The sequence below is a fragment of the Equus caballus genome, chromosome 25 (assembly GCF_041296265.1).
Source record: "Equus caballus isolate H_3958 breed thoroughbred chromosome 25, TB-T2T, whole genome shotgun sequence".
Lineage (NCBI taxonomy): Eukaryota > Metazoa > Chordata > Mammalia > Perissodactyla > Equidae > Equus > Equus caballus.
Genome location: NC_091708.1, coordinates 10,717,867 through 10,743,083, shown reverse-complemented (window position 1 = coordinate 10,743,083; position 25,217 = coordinate 10,717,867). Strand labels below are relative to the sequence as shown.

The 25,217-nt window shown below is 49.1% G+C and overlaps 2 protein-coding genes and 1 non-coding gene across 5 annotated transcripts in view; 2 read left to right on the top strand and 1 right to left on the bottom strand.

Annotated features, from left to right (window-relative positions):
- The window catches only part of ZBTB5 (zinc finger and BTB domain containing 5), a 38,455-nt gene extending 24,613 nt beyond the window's left edge, over window positions 1–13,842 (top strand). For all 3 annotated transcript variants that reach the window (XM_070250729.1, XM_070250728.1, XM_070250730.1), the window contains exon 2: window positions 9,385–13,842. In XM_070250729.1, coding sequence (XP_070106830.1) covers window positions 9,389–11,422 — 2,034 coding nt within the window. In that variant the 5' untranslated portion in view covers window positions 9,385–9,388 and the 3' untranslated portion in view covers window positions 11,423–13,842. The remainder of the gene's footprint in view (window positions 1–9,384) is intronic.
- MIR9032 (microRNA mir-9032) lies at window positions 11,472–11,566 on the top strand. The gene has a single exon (NR_128046.1). It is a non-coding gene; the product is annotated as a microRNA mir-9032 (primary transcript).
- An 839-nt stretch (window positions 13,843–14,681) lies between the features above and the next one.
- On the bottom strand, window positions 14,682–25,119 carry GRHPR (glyoxylate and hydroxypyruvate reductase). Its single transcript, XM_001504288.7, has 9 exons — window positions 24,836–25,119; window positions 23,028–23,158; window positions 22,551–22,623; window positions 21,904–22,020; window positions 20,565–20,653; window positions 19,310–19,414; window positions 18,489–18,624; window positions 16,957–17,087; window positions 14,682–15,000 (listed from the first exon to the last, which is right to left on the bottom strand). Exons 1-9 carry the CDS (start codon window positions 24,916–24,918, stop codon window positions 14,879–14,881), a joined length of 987 nt encoding a protein of 328 aa, XP_001504338.2. The 5' UTR covers window positions 24,919–25,119; the 3' UTR covers window positions 14,682–14,878.
- Between the last annotated feature and the right edge of the window lie 98 nt (window positions 25,120–25,217).

Here is a 25,217-nt window from a genome sequence, read left to right as displayed (position 1 = left end):
CCAAGTCTTTGAGCTCTCAGAGACTCAGATATCTTTCACTCCAGTAAGCCAGAGTTGGGTTCTGTTTGTGGTATGTACAAAGCCTTAGCTGACAGACCATCGTAACTACAGCTAGCTGTATTTTAATACCCAAATTAATTAGATTTCTTTAGTTATGCCAGAAAGCTCAATTGAGAAAGTATGTTATGGTGAATTATTTTGTTAATGACTTTTGTTAAAACAGTGTTTGCTAATAACTTTTACCACAATGGGGCCTCTAAAGGCTAAGTGGCATCTTAGAATCAAGAAAGGAATTGAGATTTCTCATTGACTTAATAATAGTTTTGGGGCAACAGTGGGGGATTGGGAATAAAACATATGTTAAGTATGTTTTATGTTAACATATGTTAAGTATTCTACAAAAATATCCTTTACTCTGACAGTAACATCTATTTATCCATATAGTTACACATCACTTTATTCTTTACTATCAGCAAGTGTGTGTAGCAGATACTCTCTGGGCTCTGACCAGATCCCCTTGATCCGTTTTACTTGTTCTGTGCATCTGTCATGCAGCTTCTGTGTCCTTTTGCTTATAGTGGCTTGCGGCTGTGACTCTTCTGAGGACTGTCTTTGAGTGACTGGCATTACTTTGTGCATGGGCCCAGAGAGCTGCAAGTGCCTAGCAGTTCGCATCCCCCTGGAGAGGCTCTTAGCTGTTGACTGACTAACTAACGCAGGGCTGTGAAAGACCAGTTCCCTTGCCTTGAGGTGGCTCAGACTCATTTATACTCCAGAGGTCCCCTGCTAGACCAGGCTAAGGCTGAGATTTTGCCCCAGTTGCACCTTGCCTGGCTGCTGCTGCTTCTTTCTCCTGCTCCCCACTCCCACTTTGTCCTGGGAGCACCTCCTTGATAAATTACTTGCACTTGAATTCTTCTCTCATGGTCTGCTTCTGGGAAATCCTACCTAAGACAGTATGAATCTAAGCTGCTTCATATTCATGGTCTTCGGAATCACTTTTGGGCATCATAGTAATGCCCTATTTCCAACTTATTCTTAGAATAGTGACTTGTGGCACTTTGAGATGGCCAAAACATATATTAAAAATGATGCTAGTGTGAGACTCAGAGTGAAGGGATGGAGAACAATACTCCAAGCTAATAATGAACAAAAGAAAGCAGGTGTCGCTATACTAATATGAGACAAGGTAGACTTCAAAGCAAAACAGATGAAGAAAGACAAAGAGGGACAGTATATAATGATAAAAGGGACTCTCCACCAAGAAGACATAACACTTATAAATATATACGCACCCAACACAGGAGCACCAAAATTTGTAAAGCAACTCCTAACAGAACTAAAAGAAGACATCAACAACAATACAATAATAGTAGTGGACCTCAACACACCATTAACACCAATGGATAGAACATCCAGACAGAAAATCAACAACGAAATAATAGAATTAAATGAAAAATTAGACCAGATGGACTTAATAGATATATATAGAACACTTCATCCAAAAACAGCAGGTTACACATTCTTCTCAAGTGCACATGGAATATTCTCAAGGATTGACCATATTTTGGGAAACAAAGCAAGCATCGATAAATACAAGAGAGTTGAAATAATATCAAGCATCTTTTCTGATCATAATGCTATTAAACTAGAAATCAACTACAAGAAAAAAGCAGAGAAAGGTGCAAAAATGTGGAGACTAAACAACACACTTCTGAACAAACAATGGATTATTAAAGAAATTAAAGAAGAAATCAAATATTTGGAGACAAGTGAAAATGAGAACACCTCATACAAAATCATTTGGGATGCAGCAAAAGCAGTCCTAAGAGGGAAATTCATCGCAGTACAGGCTCACCTCACTAAACAAGAAAAAGCTCACATAAGCAACCTCAAACGACACCTAACAGAACTAGAAAAAGAAGAACAAACAAAGCCCAGAGTCAGTAGAAGGAGAGAAATAATAAAAATAAGAGCAGAAATAAATGATATTGAAACAAAAAAGACAGTAGAAAGGATCAATGAAACAAAGAGTTGGTTCTTCGAAAAAATTAACAAAATCAACAAACCTTTAGCCAGACTCACCAAGAAGAGAGAAATCTCAAATAAATAAAATTAGGAATGAGAGAGGAGAAATCACGACAGATACCAAAGAAATACAAGGGATCATAAGAGAATACTATGAAAAACTATATGCCAACAAATTGAACAACCTAGAAGAAATGGACAACTTCCTAGACTCCTACAACCTCCCCAAACTGAATCAGGAAGAAATGGAGAATCTGAATAGGCCAATCACAAGTAAGGAAATAGAAATGGTAATCAAAAACCTCCCCAAAAATAAGAGTCCAGGACCAGATGGCTTCTCTGGAGAATTCTACCAAACATTCAAAGAAGATTTAATACCTATCCTTCTCAAACTATTCCAGAAAATTGAGGAAGATGGAGTACTCCCTAACACATTCTATGAAGCCAACATCACTCTGATCCCCAAACCTGACAAGGACAACACAAAGAAGGAGAACTACAGGCCGATATCACTGATGAACGTAGATGCAAAAATCCTCAACAAAATTCTGGCAAACCGAATACAGCAATACATCAAAAAGATTATACACCATGATCAAGTGGGATTTATACCAGGGACACAGGGATGGTTCAACATCCGCAAGTCAGTCAACGTGATACACTACATTAACAAAATGAGAAACAAAACCACATGATCATCTCAATAGATGCAGAGAAAGCATTAGACAAGATCCAACACCCATTTATGATAAAAACACTCAATAAAATGGGTATAGAAGGAAAGTACCTCAACATAATAAAGGCCATATATGATAGACCCACAGCCAACATCATACTCAGTGGACAAAAACTGAAAGCCATCCCTCTGAGGACAGGAACAAGACAAGGGTGCCCACTTTGACCACTCCTATTCAACATAGTACTGGAGGTGCTGGCCAGAGCAATTCGGCAGGAAAAAGAAATAAAAGGAATCCAAATAGGCAATGAAGAAGTAAAACTCTCGCTGTTTGCAGATGACATGATCTTATATATAGAAAACCCCAAAGAATCCATAGAAAAACTATTAGAAATAATCAACAACTACAGCAAAGTAGCAGGGTATAAAATCAACATACATAAATCAGTAGCATTTCTATACACTAACAATAAACTAACAGAAAAAGAACTCAAGAACTCAATCCCATTCACAATCACAACGAAAAGAATAAAATACCTTGGGATAAACTTAACCAAGGAAGTGAAGGAGCTATACAATGAAAACTACAAGACTTTCTTGAAAGAAATTGACGACGACATAAAGAGATGGAAAGACATTCCATGAACATGGATTGGAAGAATAAACATAGTTAAAATGTCCATACTACCTAAAGCAATCTGGAGATTCAACACTATCCCAATCAGAATCCCAAGAACATTCTTTACAGAAATTGAACAAAGAATCCTAAAATTCATATGGGGCAACAAAAGACCACGAATTGCTAAAGCAATCCTGAGTAAGAAAAACAAAGCCGGAGGAATCACAATCCCTGATTTCAAAACATACTACAAAGCTACAGTGATCAAAACAGCATGGTACTGGTACAAAAACAGGTCCATAGATCAATGGAACAGAATTGAAAGCCCAGAGATAAAACCACACATCTATGGACAGCTAATCTTCGACAAAGGAGCAGAGGGCCTACAATGGAGAAAAGAAAGTCTCTTTAACAAATGGTGCTGGGAAAACTGGACAGCCACATGCAAAAGATTGAAAATTGACCATTCTTTTTCACCACACACCAAAATAAACTCAAAATGGATCAAAGACCTAAAGATTAGGCCTGAAACAATAAGTCTTCTAGAAGAGAATTTAGGCCGTACACTCTTTGACATCAGTTTCAAAAGAATCTTTTCCGACACTATAACTCCTCAGTTGAGGGAAACAACAGAAAGAATAAACAAATGGGACTTTATCAGACTAAAGAGCTTCTTCAAGGCAAGGGAAAACAGGATTGAAACAAAAAAATAGCTCACTAATTGGGAAAAAATATTTACAAGCCACTTATCTGACAAAGGGTTAATCTCCATAATGTACAAAGAACTCACACGGCTTAATTACAAAAAAACAAACAACCCGATCAAAAAATGGGCAGAGGATATGAACAGACATTTCTCCACAGAAGATATAAGGATGGCCAATAGACACATGAAAAGATGTTCATCATCGCTAATCATCAGGGAAATGCAAATCAAAACTACACTAAGATATCACCTTACACCCGTTAGATTGTCAAAAACATCCAAAACCAAGAGCAACAAATGTTGGAGAGGTTGTGGAGAAAAAGGAACCCTCATACACTGTTGGTGGGAATGCAAACTGGTACAGCCACTATGGAAAACAGTATGGAGATTTCTCAAAAAGTTAAAAATAGAAATACCCTATGACCCAGCCATCCCATTACTGGGTATCTATCCTAAGAACCTGAAATCAGAAATCCCAAGAGTCCCTTGCACCCCTCTGTTCATCGCAGCATTATTTACAATAGCCAAGACGTGGAACCAACCTACATGCCCAGAAACTGATGATTGGATAAAGAAGATATGGTATATATACACAATGGAATACTACTCAGCCATAAAAAAAGACAAAATTGGCCCATTCGCAGCAACGTGGATGGACCTCGAAGGTATTATGTTAAGCAAAATTAGCCAGTCAGAGAAAGACGAACTTTATATGACTCCACTCATAGGTGGAAGTTAACATATTGACAAGGAGATCAGATGGGTGGTTACCAGGGAAAAGGGGGGGTGGGGGGAGGGCACAAAGGGGGAAGTGGTGTACCCACAACATGACTAACAATAATGTACAACTGGAATCTCACAAGGCTGTAATCTATCATAACATTAATAAAAAAAAATGATGCTAGTGTGTCAGCTGCATTTCTCATTTGGTTTAACTGATAGCTCCATTTTTACCTTAATTGAGTTATGCATGCATTACTGGATATTAAATAGCTTCTCTTAAAAGTTAGTCAGTGTACTCATAGCAGTAGGTTGCTCTTCCCTATGCATAACTCATCCTTACTGATCCAATCAGAAAGATTGGTCAGTATTTGCTTGCACTGCCTGGCATGTGATATAATAACTGTTTACTTCAATATTGCATCATGGGAAGCTTTCTATCCTAAAGTGATTTAAATAATGTAGGAGTTATCTTTTCCATAGCATTTGGTAGATATTTTCTATAAAACTATCTGGTACTGATGCCTTTTCAAGGGGGCAGTAATTCTTTGGCAGTTTTTTCTAATTGTGTCTGTGTGTGTGTTTATGGTCTGTTCAAGCCCTCTTTCTTTTTAGATTTTTAAAAAGAAATTTTACCAAAGGTTTATGTAGTTTGCTAAGTACACATTAAAGAATGAAATAGTTCTACAAGACTCAAGACCAACACCAAGCCCTAGACTCCCTGCTCCCCATTTTCTCTTTCCCAAGACCACCACTTTCAACTCTTAGCTAATTCTTATGTTATTTACATACATATGTTAAATGACATGCTTGGACCTACTTAATTTTTCAGTTTAGGCATTATCTATTGACTTCCCCTTGGTTAGAAATAAGAATTTTGTTTTTTATGACTTTGTTCATTTCTCCTTATAATTCTACTAGTTTTGCTCTCTGTATTTCAATTCAGACTCCCCATTCCTCCATCCTCCCAGTATGGTTAGAATTTTCATTAGATCAGCAGTTCTCAAAGTATAGTCCAAGGATCCACAGGGGCCCCTGAGACTTTTTCAAGGGGTCTGTGAGGTCAGAACTATTTTTATAATAATACAAAGACTGAGTTGCCTTTTTCACTCTCAGTTCTTTCACGAGTGTACAGTGGAGTTTTCCAGAGGCCATGTGATGCATGATGTTGCAAAAGCCTGAATGCAGAAGCAAATATGAGAATCTAGCTAGCTTCTTTAATGCAAAAATGTAAAACAATACCACTCTTCTCATTCTTTTTTGGGGAAAGTTTAGTTTTTTTCATAAAAGTTGCTTGTGTTAACATGTAATTGTTTATTATTATTTTTAAATAAATTAACAAATAAATATTTTTAAATTTTCTCAGTTTTAAATTCTCCAGAGCTTTTTTTTTTTTCTGGGAAAGATTCATCCTGCGCTAACATCTGTTACCAATCTTCCCCTCTTTTCTTTTTTTTTTTTCCCTCCCCAAAGCACAAGTACATAGTTGTATATTCTAGTTCTAGGTCCTTCTAGTTCTTCTATGTGAGCCACTGCCACAGCCTGGCTACTGACAGATGAGTGGTGTGGTTCCACACTTAGGAACCGAATCTGGCCGCCAAAGCAGAGCGTGTCGAACTTTAACCACTAGGTCATCAGGGCTGGCACTCTAGAGCTTTTTTTTTTATTTACCCTAGCTTCTTACCAGCCAGCCCTGGTGGTCTGGTGGTTAAGATTTGGTGCTGTCACTGCCGAGGCCAGGTTTATTCCCCAGTCACGGAAGCACACTATGTCTGTCGGTTGTCATACTGTGGCAGCTGTGTGTTGCTGTGATGCTGAAAGTTATGCCACTGCTATTTCACATACCAGCGGGATCACCCATGGTGGACAGGTTTCAGTGAAGCTCCCAAACTAAGACAGGCTAGAAGGAGGACCTGGCCACACACTTCCGGTTACAAAGAATCATGAATAAAACTGGCATTAGACTTTTCAAAAGCAATATTGAAAGCTAAAAGGTGATAGAGTTCCTTCAAAATTCTCCAAGAAAATTATTTCCAACTTAGACCATACCCAGCCAAACTATCCATCAATTATGAGGGTAGACCAAGACATTTTCAGACACGCAAGAACTCAAAAGTTTACTTCCTACATATCCTTTCACAGGAAACTACTAAAGGTGCTTAAGGAAGCTATGAATAAACCAAGAAAAGGAAGACAAAGAATGTAGGCAATTGGAGACTCACCACAGAAAACGCGCAAAGAGAATGTTAAAGATGACAGTGAAGCCCCGATGACAGCTAGGCAGCAGGGCCGGAGAGCAACCAGTTCGGACTGGAGCAGGAAAACAGAGGACTCCAAGAAGGTGTTCCCCAAGAAACAAAAAGAGAAGAATGGGTAGATCGCATCATACGATTGAGAGCGCTAAGAATTTAACAGTTCCATGAAAGTGTGAGGATAGGTCACTAAAAAGAAAAGAAACTTTAAAAGCGGCAGTTATTAACTCCAGGAAAAATAAGTGGTGTTTAGTTGCAGCACACTATGTAGTTTGCTTGTGGACAACATTTACGTAGTCTTAATAATGTGAACACTGAACCAAATCTGAGCTACTGGAAGAGTGAGGGAAGGCCAGTTCGCACGGGAGGGGAGGCAGAGGAGATGTGGTATGAGAAAGCTAAATTCTCACCTTCCCCAGTAGTCAAGAAATACTGTCGGAAACACTATCTCCAGAACTAGTAATAAAGCGTGTTACTTAGAAATACAGAAGTCAATAGTGCAAGAACACCTGAAACAACTCAAAGCGGCTGCCTCTGAGGAGTGGGAATTTGGAGGGGAAGGGGACTACTGGCTTTTAGCTCTAAGCCTTATAGAACTATGTGGCTTTTAAAATATAAACATATACATATACTAACTTTTATAAAATGAAATTTAAAAAAACATGGTAGATCCTTGACATTCTAATGGTATATCCCCTCAGATCTTTGCAAATCTCCACGTTCACAAATACCATATGGCACATTGCAAGGACGGTGGCAAGCAGAAGGCAACATGGGTGTCAAGCAGCGCACCAGGCTCAACCACCTGCTCTGGGGCCCTGGCAGTAGAGATTAGGCCAAAGTTAGGACTCAGCAAAACAAGTGACCACAGCCCACCTTCAGGCTCCCTGAGAAATAGCAAAAAAATGGCAAACTCTAAATCCATAAAAACCAGGACTTAAGGTGCCAACTGAGAGCATTAAGTCACAGGCCTCTGCTGTACTTACAGAGCAACAACTGGGATGGTAAAACGCCTCAAAGCAGTGGCCACATGTTGGCCACATTCTTTTACCTCCTATGTTTTTTCTACCTTTGATGAGCTTCCAACAACAAAATATATCACTAAAACACCTACTTTCCCATTGCCCCTCTCTTGCTTTATGAAGATTCCCTGCTAGGAGCAAAGGGTCAACAATGGTAGGCAGCAGCACATACACCCCGATGCCCACCCAACTCACTCAGGGCCCACAGAGCTCAAGGCTTTGGGGAGATTAAACAACATGCAATTACTGCTCACAACTTTATGGCCCCCTCCTTAGAAAGTAAGCTCAGATGCTAATCAGTGCCAAGCTCCAAGGAGGTCATTATCTTACCGCAGATCCTCAGTCTAGCAGCCAATCCTGCAGCCTTTGGATGAGTGGGGCGCTTATATGCGAGTCAGGTGCTTTTATCCACTGCCAGTTAGGATTTAGCTTTCTAGGTATGCTAAGTCAGTTAGCACTCATTCATTCACCTGCTCACCAGCTCCCAAAATGCTATTGATATTTGTTTCCCATTCTTTTTTTCCTTGTGGGTTTATACCTTTAAAACAACAACAAAACCAAAACACTTTAGTATCTTTTTAAAGGGGTTTCAGGAATGAGTAGGGGGTAAACACGTGTGCAATCTGTGACCATCTGTAACTGGAAATCTTCCCCGCTGATATTGATTTGCCCTTTTCACTTATTTAAGGTTGCTAGAAGACTCATGTGGAATTCCTTGGAGTTTATTCATTGTCCTCAGGGAATGCAGAACTCTAACCAACTTCTGTAGGGTGGATATTTCATCACCCACACCCACACTGGTTTTTTCTAACATGGGCCCTAAGTGTTTAAAGTGGGTCATATGAAGAGCAAAGGGGAGCCTATAACCAACCAGTAGCTGATCCCACATGTGTGCGTGCTTCTAGGGCTGTTAGCTGAATTAGCATTTGCCCCTTATTTGACAGGTTTTTAGTCTCTTTGCTCATCATCAGAAACATCACAAGCCTTATTTATTTTTTTTGGTGAGGAAGACTGGCCCTGAGCTAACATCTGTTGCCAATCTTCTTCTTTTTGCTTGAGGAAGATTGTCACTGAGCTAACATCTGTGCCACTCTTCTTCTATTTTGTACGTGGGATGCTGCCACAGGATGGCTTGATGAGTGGAGTGTAGGTCCATGCCCAGGATCCAAACTTGCAAACCCCAGGCTGCCGAAGTGGAATGTGCCAACTTAATCACTATGCCACTGGGCCAGGCTCACATCACAAGCTTTAAAAGGTCCAAGCTTGGCCATCTATGTCTCTTTTCATCACATCCTCTGTACTCTGACTTTGACTTAAGCTTTTCTGAGTCTCAGCACTTTCTTTCCTTGTTTTTCCCATAGGATCATGGATTTTCCTGGACATTTTGAACAGATCTTCCAACAACTGAACTACCAGAGACTTCACGGCCAGCTCTGTGATTGTGTCATTGTAGTGGGGAATAGACATTTTAAAGCCCATCGCTCCGTACTGGCAGCATGCAGCACGCATTTCCGAGCCCTCTTTTCAGTGGCAGAGGGAGATCAGACCATGAACATGATCCAGCTGGATAGCGAGGTAGTGACAGCAGAGGCCTTTGCTGCCCTGATTGACATGATGTACACCTCCACCCTCATGCTGGGGGAAAGCAATGTTATGGATGTCTTATTGGCAGCCTCTCACCTGCATTTGAACTCTGTTGTTAAGGCATGTAAACATTACTTAACGACAAGGACGCTGCCCATGTCTCCCCCCAGTGAGCGCGTTCAGGAGCAGAGTGCCCGTATGCAGCGCTCCTTTATGCTGCAGCAGCTGGGACTCAGCATCGTGAGCTCAGCCCTCAATTCCAGCCAAAGTGGCGAGGAGCAGCCAGCTCCCATGAGCTCATCAATGCGCGGGAACCTGGACCAGCGGACGGCCTTCCCGATGAGACGCCTTCATAAGCGCAAGCAGTCTGCAGAGGAGCGGGCCAGACAACGCCTCCGACCTACCATGGATGAGTCTGCCATCGCCGATGTTACACCAGAGAATGGGCCATCAGGCGTTCATTCTCGGGAGGAGTTCTTTTCACCAGATTCTCTGAAAATTGTGGATAACCCTAAGGCTGATGGAATGACCGACAACCAGGAAGACAGTGCCATCATGTTTGACCAGTCTTTTGGTGCTCAAGAAGATGCCCAGGTGCCTAGTCAGTCTGATAACGCTGCTGGCAACATGGCACAGTTGTCCATGGCCTCTCGCGCAACTCAGGTTGAGACTAGCTTTGAGCAGGAGGCTGCAACTGAGAAAAGTGGTTTTCAGTGTGAAAATCCTGAGGGTGGCCTTGGTGAGAAGGAGCACATGAGAGTGGTGGTCAAATCGGAGCCCCTGAGCTCTCCAGAGCCCCAGGATGAAGTAAGTGATGTGACCTCACAAGCAGAAGGGAGCGAGTCTGTGGAAGTGGAAGGAGTTGTGGTCAGCGCCGAGAAGATAGACCTCAGCCCTGAAAGCAGCGATCGGAGTTTTTCAGATCCCCAGTCTAGCACTGACAGGGGAGGTGACATCCATATTTTGGAAGTCACAAATAACCTGGAACATAAATCCACCTTTAGCATTTCAAATTTTCTTAACAAGAGCAGAGGAAGTAACTTTAGTGCAAATCAGAACAATGATGATAATATCCCAAACACCACTAGTGACTGCCGGCTGGAGGGGGAGGCCCCTTATTTGTTGAGTCCAGAGGCTGGGCCTGCAGTTGGGCCCTCCTCAGCCCCTGGCGCTCATGTGGAGAACCCATTCAGTGAGCCTGCAGAGTCCCACTTTGTTAGGCCTATGCAGGAAGTGATGGGCCTGCCGTGTGTGCAGACTTCAGGCTACCAAGGAGGAGAACAGTTTGGGATGGATTTTTCCAGGTCTGGTTTGGGCCTCCACTCCTCGTTCTCCAGGGTAATGATGGGCTCCCCGAGAGGAGGAGCCAGTAACTTTCCATACTACCGCCGCATAGCTCCCAAAATGCCGGTTGTAACTTCTGTCAGGAGCTCACAGATCCCAGAAAACCCAGCCAGCTCCCAGTTAATGATGAATGGGGCCACGTCTTCATTTGAAAACGGCCATCCTTCCCAGCCCGGCCCCCCCCAGTTGACTAGGGCATCAGCTGACGTCCTGTCGAAGTGCAAGAAGGCCTTGTCTGAGCACAATGTCTTGGTTGTGGAGGGAGCTCGCAAGTACGCCTGCAAAATCTGCTGCAAGACTTTCCTGACCTTGACGGATTGCAAGAAACACATCCGTGTTCACACGGGTGAAAAACCCTACGCCTGCCTCAAGTGTGGCAAGAGGTTCAGTCAGTCCAGCCATCTGTATAAACACTCGAAGACGACCTGCCTGCGCTGGCAGAGCAGCAACCTTCCCAGCACTTTGCTCTGACCTCGACCTCTTGAGATAAGGCCGACGCCAGGGCTGGGACCAAAACTGAAATCTCTCTCGGTTGGTATTAATGCCGTTGAGGTTGAGGCTGCCCAGTGGCTCTCTGCAGATTCCGTTGATACTAAGTGGAGAGCTAGTGTGCGTAGTGCTCGTGCTGCTGCGTTTCTGAGTGACGTGCACGCTTTCAGAGAGGAGTGCCATCCCTGATGTCAGGTTCTTCCCTAGGGTTGCATATGCAGTCAGAAAGTAGTTTGCAATTGATGTTGTTAAAAGTGGCACATTTAAAAATTAAAAATTGAAGTGCAAAAAAATTTTTTAGCAGTTTTTGTAAAACTTTGTGAAGCATTTAATTAAATTTCCTATATCCTCTGATGGAAATATTATATACATGTACAGTGATGCAAAACGCACTTATGTGTAACCAGTGGCAACTTTGTGCCTAAGAGGAAGGCTCTTGAGGACACGCCTGTCTGCCACAAATGCTTTAAAGTCTATCATGAGCTAGTCTTAGGCCTCAGAAAGTACTGTATTTTTTTATTTTTGTCTGATTTGCAGTCACAGACACTGCACTTTGATGGTGCTGACAATGGGTCCAGAGTGAGCATTCTCTGGGCTGTTAGGTGTATATACTTTTGAAAACATCACTGTTGAATAGATGTTTTAACGGTTTTTCTGGTTTTAAAAACAAAGTTGTAAATGGAGTATGTTCTTGTAGGGAGTGACAAGTAAGATATTGTTTCTGTATGTGCTATTTTAGCAGTATTTTAACCCACTTGGATTACAAATGTTACAGTTCCATGTTTGGAAGTCAGAAAAGAGCTAGTGTTTGTCTTTGTTCTGATGACGTGGAGTCCTGTTTTGTGGGATCTTTCATGGTGCACGTTCCCTTTGCTCCATCCAGACTTCGGGGGCCAGTCCAGCCTGACCCGTCTCACCCAGTGATAGGCCCGTTCTGTGCTTCCTCTCTTCACTCTTGTGCCCCATATGCTGTCTTTTCCAGGCCTAGATGACTGTTTTCAGTTATAAACTAACCAAAAATGATGTCAGCCCGCCCTCCACTATATATACTAGAGTTTAAAAGTAGAGACCCTGCACTTTTGTTGTTGTTGCCCCAACCCAATACTGAACGTTTGAAATTGTTTGAAAGCCAAACATGGCAGTGTTCGCGGGTAAACATTTTCCAGACTCTCTAAGAGGGCTGGATAGCCCAGAACACAGAAGTCACCAAGTAGCATCTGAGACTGTTCCAGGAGACACATGGGTCACAGCCCAGGGCTCTCTAGGCCCCACTGCCTCACTTCCGCAGCCCCACCTGCCTTGTCGTCTTCTGACCCTGTGCCATCAGGGCTGTTGGTGGCACTTGTGTTAGGCTGAGCCCTGGCTCATATGCTTCCAGGGAACAGCACAGGTTCATGTGTCTCTGTGGAGCTCATGTAGTCAGTCTAATTCATACATGAACACGAGTTCATTTTTTATACAGCTTTTTTAGAGACACCAAACCATTGTGCATAATTGAGAGAAATCCTTCAGTTCTTGTTTAGAAAGCTAGGAATGTGTAGCCTAAAATAAAAGTTAGCGTGTGTTTTCTCGTAATCTACTGTGTGCAGTTACACATCTGTCTGTGGATAAACTCATAATGTTCATAGTTGGGTTTAGCATCTCCTGTGAACTGCTTCCCAGGGAGGAGAGCCAAAAGGGAAACCTCTGTGATTCCTCTCCTTCCCAGCAGACGTGGGAGACTGTCGGAGGGGATGGGGTCACCTGGGAAGCTGAGCTGCGTGCAGCTCGTCAGCAGTCATGTTCTGACTTGGACGCGAGGAGGCTCAACAACCAACCCTCTCCGTGATGTGGTGACAGTGTCTTGTGAGGAGATTAACCACGGACAACAAGAGAGGCCCTGCCTGGGCCCAGGGCGAGGAACCAGTGACACCAAGAAGAGCAGTGGCGGCCCTGCTTCCCTTCCGTCTTGAGGAGGGTGCCAGGAGGCTGCCCCTCACCTCAGTCAGGCGTAAGTGGACTTTGCTTTGGGGCCTGTCTCTGACACAGCGGCTGGAGCCCTGCCTCTCCACTGCTGGATGGAATCTGGAATCTCATCTACCTCTGTAGGCAATCAGTTTCTGCGTGTGGGAAGCAAGCTCGCGGGCCAGAGTCCTCATACATGCTGTAGCACTTAAAAAATAATCCAGAGGTTCCCTGGAAAACCAGTCCCAGGGTTCCTATGATCTCTAGTTTCTACCTGAATTATAACTGGTATTGGGTACCTGCATATTGATTGGTTAGCCTTAATTATAGCCTGGCAGCATCATTTCTGGTGATCAAATCATAAAGTTCTATCAGGGCACCCATGTCGGTGGTGCTATGCTGGTCAAAATTTGAGATTTTGAAATAAAAAATTTGTCACATACATACTTCTATCTAAATATGTGTTCTTTTCCTTTACTTAGGTTATTAAGGTTGGAACAATAAAAGGAAGCAGTGTTGCCTTCTCTGCTAACGCTGCTTTAGGCAGTAGTTTTTTACCAAGCCTCCCAGAAAATACTCTAATGCTGTCAATTAGTAACAGTCGCTGGTCGTTCCCCTCGGTGTAGTCCCTTCTGCCTTGCCCGCACTGTCTGCCTGTGAGCCGTGGCCTGTGCAAAATTTCGTGCTTGGTCCACCCAGTTTTACTCTTAGAGGGCCTGCTTAATCGTGCGCTTCCTGCCACTCCCTTACCTGCCTCCCAGGTTGGAAACTCCACTCCTCAGCTTGGCTGGGCTGGTGAGGAAGAGCTGGAACCTGATGCCTATGGCAGGAGCAGGGCCTTGGCACTGGAGGCTTGGCCTTGGGGAGGAGTGAGGTCGTGATTAGAAAAAGGGCATCCACCTGCGGGTGGGGTTGGAGGAGCAGAGGGACAAGGGAGCAAAGCCTGAAGGTGCTAATCCTAATTTTAAAATAAAAATTAAGAAACCCACCTGCCTCCAGTTATTCTTGACCCTACCTAGTTCTTTGCTGTGTATATTTAATTTGCCCTGATGGTCTGGGTAACAGATTCAAGTGCCACGGTCACAAGTGGGCTATGGTTGTCCCCACCTCAGTTATGGACACGTGAAGGAATTTGAGCAGAGGGTGAAGGGCAAGGTGTTCTGGACCGGTTCTAATAATTAAAATGCCAGAGTGAGGACTAGGCTGGGAAGCAGAACCCACACTAGGTGCCCTGATTTAGAAAAGCTAAGCAGGTGCTTGTGTCATTAGCTTCGCCCAGTTACAGACCAAGACGATCTCTCAGAGAATTATTTAATAGGATTACATACTTCTGGCTCAGAAATTTCCAACCACAAAGGGGGGCAAGCACGTCTCTCAGCACTGGTCTTCCCCTTGCAGAATCAGTACAGATTGGACTTTGGCTCCATCCTGAGGGTCTAGTCCAAGCCTGGGCACATCCAGCAGTTCCCAGGGCGCTGTTTGTCTCCTGTCTGGCTACAGCTTGAGTTCACTGGGCATCGGCTCCCCTCTCAGGCCAGCAAGCAAGTTGTTAGCTGCCAACAAGGACATGGTGTTTCGCGTTCTGTGGGTGGCACTGCCAATGTGGGGCAGGATCACTGGAAAGAGGAAGAGAGGGAGGTAAGGGGGGTGGGTCAGGAGCCTTAAACCAGGCCCTTTTTCATGGCTCAGGTTTGCCGGTAAGAAGAACAAAGAGAATCAGCCTCAGTATTCCTTGATTTGCCTTCCCTCCCACTGTCACTAAGCACTGCACTTCAGGGCTCGGGGCAGAGTAACAGAGTAAAGGGACTCCAGGCTACTGGAACTCAGACGCAAGGGTGACAAGGGGTATGTATCCTAAACACAAGAATGCCAGGCTAGAAGGGGTCTTGGAGCCTGTGTAGGCCCAGCCCTTCAGTTACTGGAGGGTGAGACCAGGCGCCAGCGTAACTGTTCGTCCACACCCTGCACCCTGAGAGCACCGCCTCAGTGCTGCTGATCTACAAGAATGACAAGATGGAGCGCTGCACGGCACCACTGCCTCTGGCCCCACTGCAGGGCGAGTGAGGTCACTTGTCCCCAAAGAGCACCTTTCGAAAGAGTACCCAGGGCACTGAGCTGAACTCCCAGGGCTTGGGGGGATGGAGCAGTTTTCCGGGTCATCACAGCCAAAGTTCCTTTCGGCCTGGAGTCATGGGTAGGGACAGGAGCATTTCCCAGGGCTACAATAGGAGCATTCACTGCGGGGAAGGCGGCTAATGACCCTCTCTTTGGGTCTCCATTCCAGAATGTAAATAAAGGACATGGACTGGCCAGACAACCTAAGGCCCTTAGCACTCAGTTATGTATTAGCCCGGAGGCAGAAACCACACCAGTACCTGAATCGAGAACTGGATACAAAGAACTATTAATTAGGTAACTGAGGAGTCTAAAAAGAGAACACTAAGCCTGCGGTTCTGAGTGTGGTCCCCGGCCCAGCAGCACACTCAGGCCCTACCCCAGACCTCCGGAAGCAGAAGCCCTTGGGGGCCAGCACGCTGCATGGGATCAGTTCCTCCAGGTGGCTGATGAGCATGAAAGCTTGAGAACCCTGCACTAAAGCATCCACCTCCCCAGGGCTGGGGGGCAGAGGGAAAAGGAGGGAGTGTTAAGACGGAAGGAAGGGCCCCTCTGGAGCTGCGCTCAGCCCTCTGTGGCTGGGGCACTGACTGGCTGTGGCCCGTGTCTGAGGAGGCACGATGGTTAACCACATGCTGGAAAGTTGCAAGCTGGCTTCACCAGCCGCTACAGAAGGAACTGCTGCTGCATGCCGCTCACAGGCAGACAGGTGGGAGGGAGCTGGGGCCTGCTGCCCCCAGCATCACCCTGACAGGGCCCAGCAGAAATGGGGTGTGCAGAGTCCCACCCCCTGCGCCACAAAGCAGAATACACAAGGGTGGGTTTGGAACCAAGACAACAGCTTAATAACTGGCACAAGTTACAGATATTGGTATTGTAATTACACTAATTTCTCACACTTGAACTGCTAACAGTAATTTATAGTAACGGGTCTTACCCATGACTAGCTATGGATATAAGACATGAAGTCAATCCACTTTTTCTTTTTTTGGTGAGGAAGATTGACCCTGAGCTAACATCTGTTGCCAATCTTCCTCTCTTTGCTTGAGGAAGATTGTCGCTGAGCTAACATTGGTACCAATCTTCCTCTGTTTTGTATGTGGGATGCTGCCACAGCATGGCTTGATGAGTGGTGTGTAGGTCTGTGCCCAGGATCCAAACCTGCAAACCCTGGGCCGCTGAAGCAGAGCACGCAAACTTAACCACTGCGCCACTGGGCCAGCCCCTAATCCACTGTTTTTAAATAATATAATACATTCACTCCTTTAGGGACATGCTCGGGAGGCTCTCCCCTACATTGTTATGTACCAGTGTCACTAGTAGCACAAACATTTACGCTCCCTGAGTGTGTCCCTTTGTGTTTGGTACTGCTCGTGGTAGCCTCATACCCAGCCCCTCCAGACCACCTTTAACCACCGTGGTCCTCTGTGACTGCACTGGAAAAGCGCAGTTCTTACCACAGTTCTTCAGGGTCAGGAGAGGGTGGTCTGTAGGCAGTGGTTCTGGGGTCGTCACATCCAGTCCAGCAGCTGCAATCTGACCGCTGGCCAAGGCCTGGTACAAGTCATCCTGGTTTACCACGTCTCCCCTGGGAACGATGGTGGTGATGTGGGTGCCCCGAAGTTCCCTCTGCCCAGGCCGCTTTTAGGGCATAACAACCCCAGAATGAATTTTCCCACCCACTTAGCTCTTGGCACTGACTTTTAAGGCAATAAGTCTTATTGTATACTTATTTATAGTAAGTCAGTAGAGTAATACACGTCTTCTAATCAGAGAACCCCAGCTCTGCCACTTTCTAGCTGTGTGACCTTGGGCAAGTGTCTCAAATACTGTGTGTCAGGCTCCTCTGTAAGACAGGGGGAACACCAGCCAGCTCCCGGGAGGGCTGGGAGGATTAAAGCTCACTGTCAGGCACTATTGCATGGACAGGGCCCAGGAGTGGGCATCAGTGTGGGACCCCATCCAGGTGTTTCTGATGTGGTGGGTCCCCAGACCCTCCCCGAGACCCACTGCAGCATGCCATCAGGCAGCTGCCTAGCCGAGGGCAGAGACACAGGATGCACCCAACTACGTCGACCTGAGTGAGCAGCCTTCCTGCCTGTGACTGAGCCACCGCAGTGAAGAGCCGACCTGCTAGACTCGCTGTTGCGCACTAAGTACTACTCGTGCCATAATCAATACTGCAGCGTCCTGCACAGGCCTGGGTGCGTGGAGGTGTGCAGGCAACGGGAGCTGTGGCGCTGGGGCCATCAGCGGGAGCCCTGGCTCCTGCATCTTTCCCTCCTCTTCCAGGTCACCTCCTTTATAGCTAAACCGCAGTAATTCAGGCACCTTTGGGGTGGAGAGCACTGGGGGTGACCTCATCCAATCCCTTCTCTCATCTTTGTTGACTTCCAATCTGATTTAAGCAGGTACAAAGGGCACCAGCTAGGAAGGGGCCGCAGTGGCAGAGAGGGAAACTGTGCTCCCATAACATGCCCAGTGGCCTGAAAGCAGCCTGGGGACGTTTTGATGAACCAAGACAACTGGGTTTTGGGTCTGCCTTCCCAGGAGCACAAAGGTTCAAGCTGTTCCTGACTTACACAGACAGACCCAGGCGCAGTGCAATGGCAGGTTAGCCTCCGAAGGGCTGTTAAGATGGTGAAGTCCAACCCTTTGTGGTACAGAGGAACACAGCCTGCCCAGCTTCCCGGTAACTCGCTGCTCTCATGCCTTCACTCCCTGAACCAACTCTGCTATGCGTCCGGCCCTGAGCAAGGCTGGGTACTGCTGGGAACAAGACAGGCCCGGCCCTGCTCTGCGGCTCTTCCTCGCTCCCAGCCTGGGGAGCTCTCTGGGGCCTTGACTCTATTTCTGAGCTGGCTGTTTGGCTGGTATGGAGAGTAGCGAGCTCAGCCATGGAGAAGAAAAACCTTAGATCACAGCAGCAGGGACAGCCCTTCTTGAGGCTTGCCTGGTGACCCAGGGGTGTCAGGCGGCCCCAGGTTACCTGCTGATGTTGACAAACACAGCCGTTGTCTTCATCTGCTGGAAGAACTCCTTGTTGCAGAGCCCCTTGGTTGCAGGCGTTAAGGAGCAGGCCACGATGACGAAATCAGACTCAGCGGCCAGCTGGGGGATGGACACTGGGGGAGGGCAGGGCTCCATGAGATGCTGAGTCCCAGGTTAGGGACAGCAAGAGTGCAGGAGACCAGACCTGTCTTTCCCTCTCCCATAATGGAAACTCCCAAAATGCTTCCTGAAGGCCTGTCTCTACCTGGACAACTCTTATAATTATACGAAGTTGACAGCAACTCGTGGGATCCTGGCATCTTACATCATTCGTCCAACCCACTGGTCTAACAGATGGGGAAATTGAGGCCAGAGACGGGCAGGATCTTGTTCAAGGTCACACAGTGGGATCTGGGCCATTCTGGCTTTCACTAACTTCACGGCCCAATGTGCCAACAGGGTGAGGAAGGGCCGAAACCCAGCCTGCCCTCTGCTCACCACACTGTGCACCTGCCTGAGGGCTGGATCCACCTGGACGCGAGGCTGCGGGGCATGGCTCCCAGTTTATGAAGGAAGCTGTGAGTGAAAGTTCCCAGCAATTCCTTACATCTGCCCCCGTCCCCACTGCTCCGCCAGGTGCTCCCTGAGTGGCCTCTGTGTCCAGAAGCAGGTGGGTTAGATAATACCCACGGGACACCATGGGCCCCGGACACACCTGGAGCTCTGCATTCTGCCTGCAAATGCTGCTATCACACAAAACAGGGAGAGCCCTTGAACTGAGCCACAGGGGCCTCCCCTGGAGGTCCAGGGCTTACTCACCAAACTCCGCCTGGAGCGCTGCTGCCTCCTGAGGCCTGGGCTGGCGCCCGGCGTACAGAAACCTCTGGACGCCGAACGGTTTCAGACGCTGAGCAACAGCCTGGCCTGGAGACAAGGAGTCAGAGTCATGGCTTGTTCCGAAGCCCTCAGAGGGCGGGGTGGCACCCTGCAGCTCCAGGGATAGTGAGCCCCGTGGGGGGTGCGGGGTGAGTGGGTTCTTTCATCCGCAAGGTCCCAGCTTTAACTGGTCCTGCCCCAGTGTAGCCAGCCCCCAGCCAGCCTACACTGACCTCAGGGGTCCATGTGACAGCCCTTCAGACATCTGGAAGCAGCACCACAGCTCCTCTGTGGCTGTGACTAGCTAACGCTGTCCTCACGTGGCCCCAGCCATCTTGAGGCTCATTTGCTAAACTTTCCTGAGAACTGGACCCAGCATCCCAGGAGAGATCTGACCAAACAGTCCCCTCCCTCCTTCTGGACCCTCTGCTTTTGTTAATGCAGCCCCAAACCTCGTTTGACGTTTTGGTGGCATTGCCAGCTTGCCCCAGATCTGTAAGACCTTTTCACAGCTGCTGCTTCTGGCACAGGCTCGGGCAGTTGGGTTTTCAGACTCAGAACATGGCCCAGAGCTGGTGGGCTCCTCCAGGCAACTCTCTGGTGTGAGAGGCAGGGCTGCTAGCTGGCCAGATCATCCACTCTCCATCCTCACTCTCACTTCTGCACCAGGCAGGAGGCCAGAGAGCCATGAGGGCTGCCTGGCTGAGCAAAAGCCTTTATGCCAGACTTCTCCAAATGGGGGCCACAGGAGAAAAAAGCTCCGCCTCGTCTGCAGAATTGCAGGTAAGTTCTGCCCACTGGACCCTCTGGTTCCTGACTTGAGGCTTTACAAGTCAAATGCCTTCCAGAACCCAGGCCTAGGGGAGCACGGGCTCTCCCACAGTAAACCCCCTAAGGCCCCACCCAGCCAGTATCGCTTTCATCTGTTCTGCAGGGAGCTGCAGTCACGAGGAACCCTGGCTCTTATAACTCGCTTCTGTCATCTCGTGAAGTCTTAAGGAATTCCTGGGGTTTTCTGCCTGTGTTTTCTGAAGCTGCGTCTTTTTTGAGGGACATGCCCGTTGCACACCAAGTGCACTGATAACACGCAGTTACAGTGGCCCTTTCCAAACCATGATTGTCAGCATCCAGACGCGGGGTGCCGGAGACTCAAACCAAGCCACGAGAGGCGGGCGGGCACACAGAAGGGGGGCCTTACCTATGCGCCCCAGCCCGACGATGCCGACGGTGCTCTGCGAGAGGCCATAGCCACACATCCACATGGGCTTCCACGAGGTCCAGCCACCGCTGAGGAGAGGGAGAGTGGCAGGTGAGAGGCCCGAGCCCTGGGCAATGACGAGGGCCCACCACACAGACCCAGCACCTCTGGGCAGGGGCTGTGGTCCGAAGGGTAGACCCCGTCCTCCAGGCCTGTGAGTCCACTGTGTGGCCTGAGTTACAGCCACAGCCACCTGGTGCCACGGACAAGCAGCAGGAACGACTCGTCCTGCAAAGCCATCAAGGACACAGAATCTGATGGCTAGAAGGGGCCTTAGCGGTTCTCATCCCAATGTGCAGATGGGGAAACTCAGACCTGAAAGGGTGACCTGTCTGAGGTCACACAGCCAGGGCAGAGCTGGGAGCAGCAGGTAGCAAACTCGGGATATGAGATTCCAAAACCAGTGTTCTCAGCACTCCAAGGAAATAACAAAACGTAAAGGCACAGGCCCACCCCCCGCTGCTCAGGGTAGACGGGCACGGAGCCTGGCTTGAGCCGCCTCCAATGAGGCTGCTGACTCGGTGTTCAGGAGGGTGAGCGCACATTCAGCCCTGCGTCTAACCAGCCCCACGCTGCCATCCAGCCTCCGCCCTGCCACGTCCCCCGAAGCCCAGGCTGCGGGCCCACATCCTCAGAGGGGTTGCATTTAAAGCCGCCTCACCTTTGCTCAGGCCGGTCCTGCACCTGGAAAGCCCTCCCCAACTCTGGATATACAGACCCAGATCCCTGATCTGAACCCTCAGGCCAGACTGTTCAAACGTTTGGACTTTAGAAAGATGTGCACGTGCTGTACTCTGTGAAACGCCTCTGCAGCAGCAGGGCAGCACCTGTATCCCATGCATGGGCGCGTCTGCAGCAAGACATGCCCACACCCAGCCTGCCTTGGGGGGGACAAACCACAAACAGCATCCTCTTCGTCCCACCAGGAGGGTCAGGAAACAACCTTCAGTTTCCAGAGCTCTGTGGATTTTTGCCTTGCGTGAGTGATGGCAGACCTGGCCCTCTAAGTGCTCAAGAGGACGCCCCCCGCCTCAGCCTCCCTCCGTTCCTCACCAACCAGGCCAGATTTACCTGTCCCTCCTTTACTTCTCTCGCAAGTTCCCTTCACGCCCTGTGCACTTCAGCTCCGCCGTGTACTACAGTATTTTGGCTGAGTCTGTCCCCCCTCGCTAGATGGGGCACATCTGGGGACAGGGATACCATCTGGGCCAGGGGGACACTGGGTGCCCAGGAACCAGCTGCTGAGCAGAGCCGACTTTCCCACCAGGCCTTCACTCACTTCTTCACTTCCTCGATGGCCTCCGGCAACCTGCGACAGGTGGTGAGCAGCAGGGAGACGGCGAGTTCCGCCGTGGCATCTGTGAGGACATCTGGGGTGTAGCCCACACGGATCCCACTGTGAATCAAACGTGTGATAGTGACACTGGCCTCCAGCACCTTCACCAATTTCTACTGCTATGACATTTCCATGGGGCTGCTCGGCTCCCTCGTTGCACTGCCTGCCGGGGAGCTCAGAGCTGTAAATGAGCGCTCAGGAAATGGTCAGCCCTCACTCCCATTTCAATTATTTCCCACTTTGAGAAGGATATGAAGATGAAAGATCAGAGTCCAAACTCCGGGGCAACTATTTAATCTTTCTGAATTTCCTTATCTAAAGAGGGAAATAATACTTGCCTTTTCTACTTCAAGGGGTTGCTGCAGAGGTCAAAAAAGATAACGGATGTGAAAGGCTGAACCTGGACAGATGTCACCCACTGTTTCTGACCAGTGTACATGTAGGCAGATTTTATCATGAGCCACCTTGCATTTTCACTGAATAGTCGGGAGATAAGAAGTGAAAACAAATAAATACTTGGCTCCTCTTCCTCCCTCTCCACGGGTCACCCCTCACTCCAGGCCTCCTTCCAGAGCCCAAGCTGCATTTACCGCTTCTTGATTTCATCCAAAGCCAAGTGGTCGACACCCACGGACAGTGTGCTGATGACTTTAAGATTGGCTCCTGTTGTGCAGAAAGAGCATCGTTTGTATCTTTCCTCGTGGGATCCAGAGCCTTCCCACGTGCCACACACGGGCTCAGAGGGGCAGGCCTGCTCAAGGTCACAAAAGCAAGGCTACGGCAGGGCGAGGGCCCAGGCCTCAGGTGCTCTCCCCACACCTGCCTGCCTCCATGCCACGGTCTTTGCCCTCCTGGGGCCTCCCTCCAGGGATTCAGAGCCAGGAGAGAGAGGCAATGCGCATGCCAGGCAGAGCCGCACACAACTGCTTCCTCTGGCCTGGTACTGCAGGCCTCAGGACTCCGAGCGTCACTGCAGACGCACCTGGGGAGCTGGCAGCAGCAGCCTGACATGCCCCACAGAGCCAGGACATCCTCGGAGTCCTCCCGGCCCCGCCTAGTGCACCCACCTGCAGCCTCCAGGAGCCTCTTGTCCACGCGGTCAGAGAGGAGGCAAAGCAGGCCGTGGGCCCCGGTCACGCCTCGCTCCAGCTCCTGGCTGGGGATGGGCTCATCCGAATCCCACTCCTCCACCTCACAGCTGAAGGCAAAGGAAAGACCACTCAGCCGCAGGGGAGAGGCGCAGACAACCGCAGGCCCCCCGAGTCCTCCAGGCCACGTCTGCAGGCCCCCTCAGAGCGCGAAACAGGGCCTTCTGCTTGCTCTGGGCCTAGGCTGCCTGGGGCTGGCTGAGGCAAGTAGGGTCAGTCATGGGCAACCGGAGAACTGCCCTGAGCGGGGCTGAAGGGTGAAGGGCTGTCACAGAGCAGAGGGCTGACAAGAGCCTAAACTGAAAGAAGAAAGTCACGGGGACAGCCTCAGCTCATGCAAGGAAGAGCTTTCCCACTCTCACAGGAGGCCTCGTGGGCAGGGAGCCCCCTCTCGGGGTGGCCAGCTGTGAGGAAGGCCAGCGGCAGGGGCAGGGGTCCATATCAGATGCCGCTTGGATCCACATCCAGTTGCACGTCCTATCCTATGAGCCCATGAAATGGAAAACTCTTTACTTGGACTTGGCCAGGACGGACAAGATCAAAGCCAGTCCACACAGAGCAGTTCCAGGGCGCACTGGGCAGCCCCCCAGCCCTGCCACTGCCACCGAATTCAGCGCAGTCAACATGGATGGAGCATCTTCACGTGCAAGACACAGTGCGGCTGCTGGCACCTCGGGGAGCACCCCACTGCAGCACCGCCAGCCCAGCACAGGCCACCTTTTGTCCTCCTTTCCACCAGCACGGCACCCGGTGCCGCAGCAGTGTGAGCTGCTGCCGTTATTGCCCTTGTTTCTGCTGCCCCTCCTCCCGCTCAACGCTTGGTGCACGAGAGATCCTCAGCAAAGGCTGTGGCGCACTGAACTAAATAAACGCATCTCCTTTTCCCCTGGCACTGGTTTCTGAAGCTAGGCTCCATCTGCTCCCTGCCTGGCACTGGCGGTGTATGGTGTATAGCGCAGGGTTCAGACTGCAGTCAGACGAGCTGAGTTCAAATCCCAGCTCTGCCACACGCAGAGCTGTGTGACTGTGGGCAAGGTGCTTAACCTCTCCATTTTTCTTATAGTACCAACTTCACAGGATTAAACTAATTGCAAGGATTAAAAGAGTTCATGTATATGAAACACCTGGCAGGGCTGGCATGCAGGGTTCAATTTAATAAGGGTCATGAAACTCCCCTGCCCACTGGCCAAAGGGACCAGGCCAATGGCTGCCAAGGTCCCTGACCCTGCCAAAGGTGACCTCGGAGACTAAAGGATTAACAGCCTGAACCCTGCGTTGGGGCGGTCCCTCTCCCCAGGCCGATGACCAGGAAGGGCTCCAGCCCTTTCCCCCACCCCCATGCAAGTGCCAGGGAAGTTGCAGGTCCCGGCGTCACTGCAACCGGCCTGGAGAAAGCTGGCCCCAGAGAACTTTCTCTAAGCGTCCCCAAAACTCCAACACTGTCCCGGCCGGGCGCAGGGTAGAAAGTCCGGCCAAGGCCCAAGCGCGGGATCCCGGCTTTCTGGCCCTGGGACCGCCCCAGCCTCCCCAGTGAAAATAGCTGGGGCCTCCGCAGACAGCCCCGGGCGCCCCCAAAGGCGCGCCTGGAGACGCTGAGTCACGCTGGGTGCAGGGGTGCCCGGGATCGGGGGCCGGGGACCCGCAGGCCCCTCCGCGCCGCCACCCCAGCCCGCGCCCGGACGGAGGGGACTCGGCGCGCGCAGCTACGCGGGAAGCCGGGCTCTTACTCTGCGGCGCGGGCGAGCGCGGCCCGGCCCTCGGGGGGGATCCTGCGGGTGACAAACACCTTCATGAGTCGCGGTGGCCTCATGCAACCTGCAGCCGCAGGACCCTGACCCGACCGGCTGGCCGGAAGCGGGACGCGACGCGGGGCGCGGCCTCGGAAGGGGCGGGGCCGGGCTGGCGGGGGCGGGGCACGGGTGGGCAGCGGGTGGGCCTCGAGTGGGGCGGGTGGGATTGTAGCTGTGCGGCGACTGTGCGTGTCTGGGGCCGGTGGCAGTGACGATGTCTTTGTGTGGGGTGTGACTGTGAGGCTCCGAGTGTGAGTGCCTTGTGCAGCTGTGGGTGTGTGATCAACTGTTACTCGAGCTGAGGCCGGTTCCAGCCTCA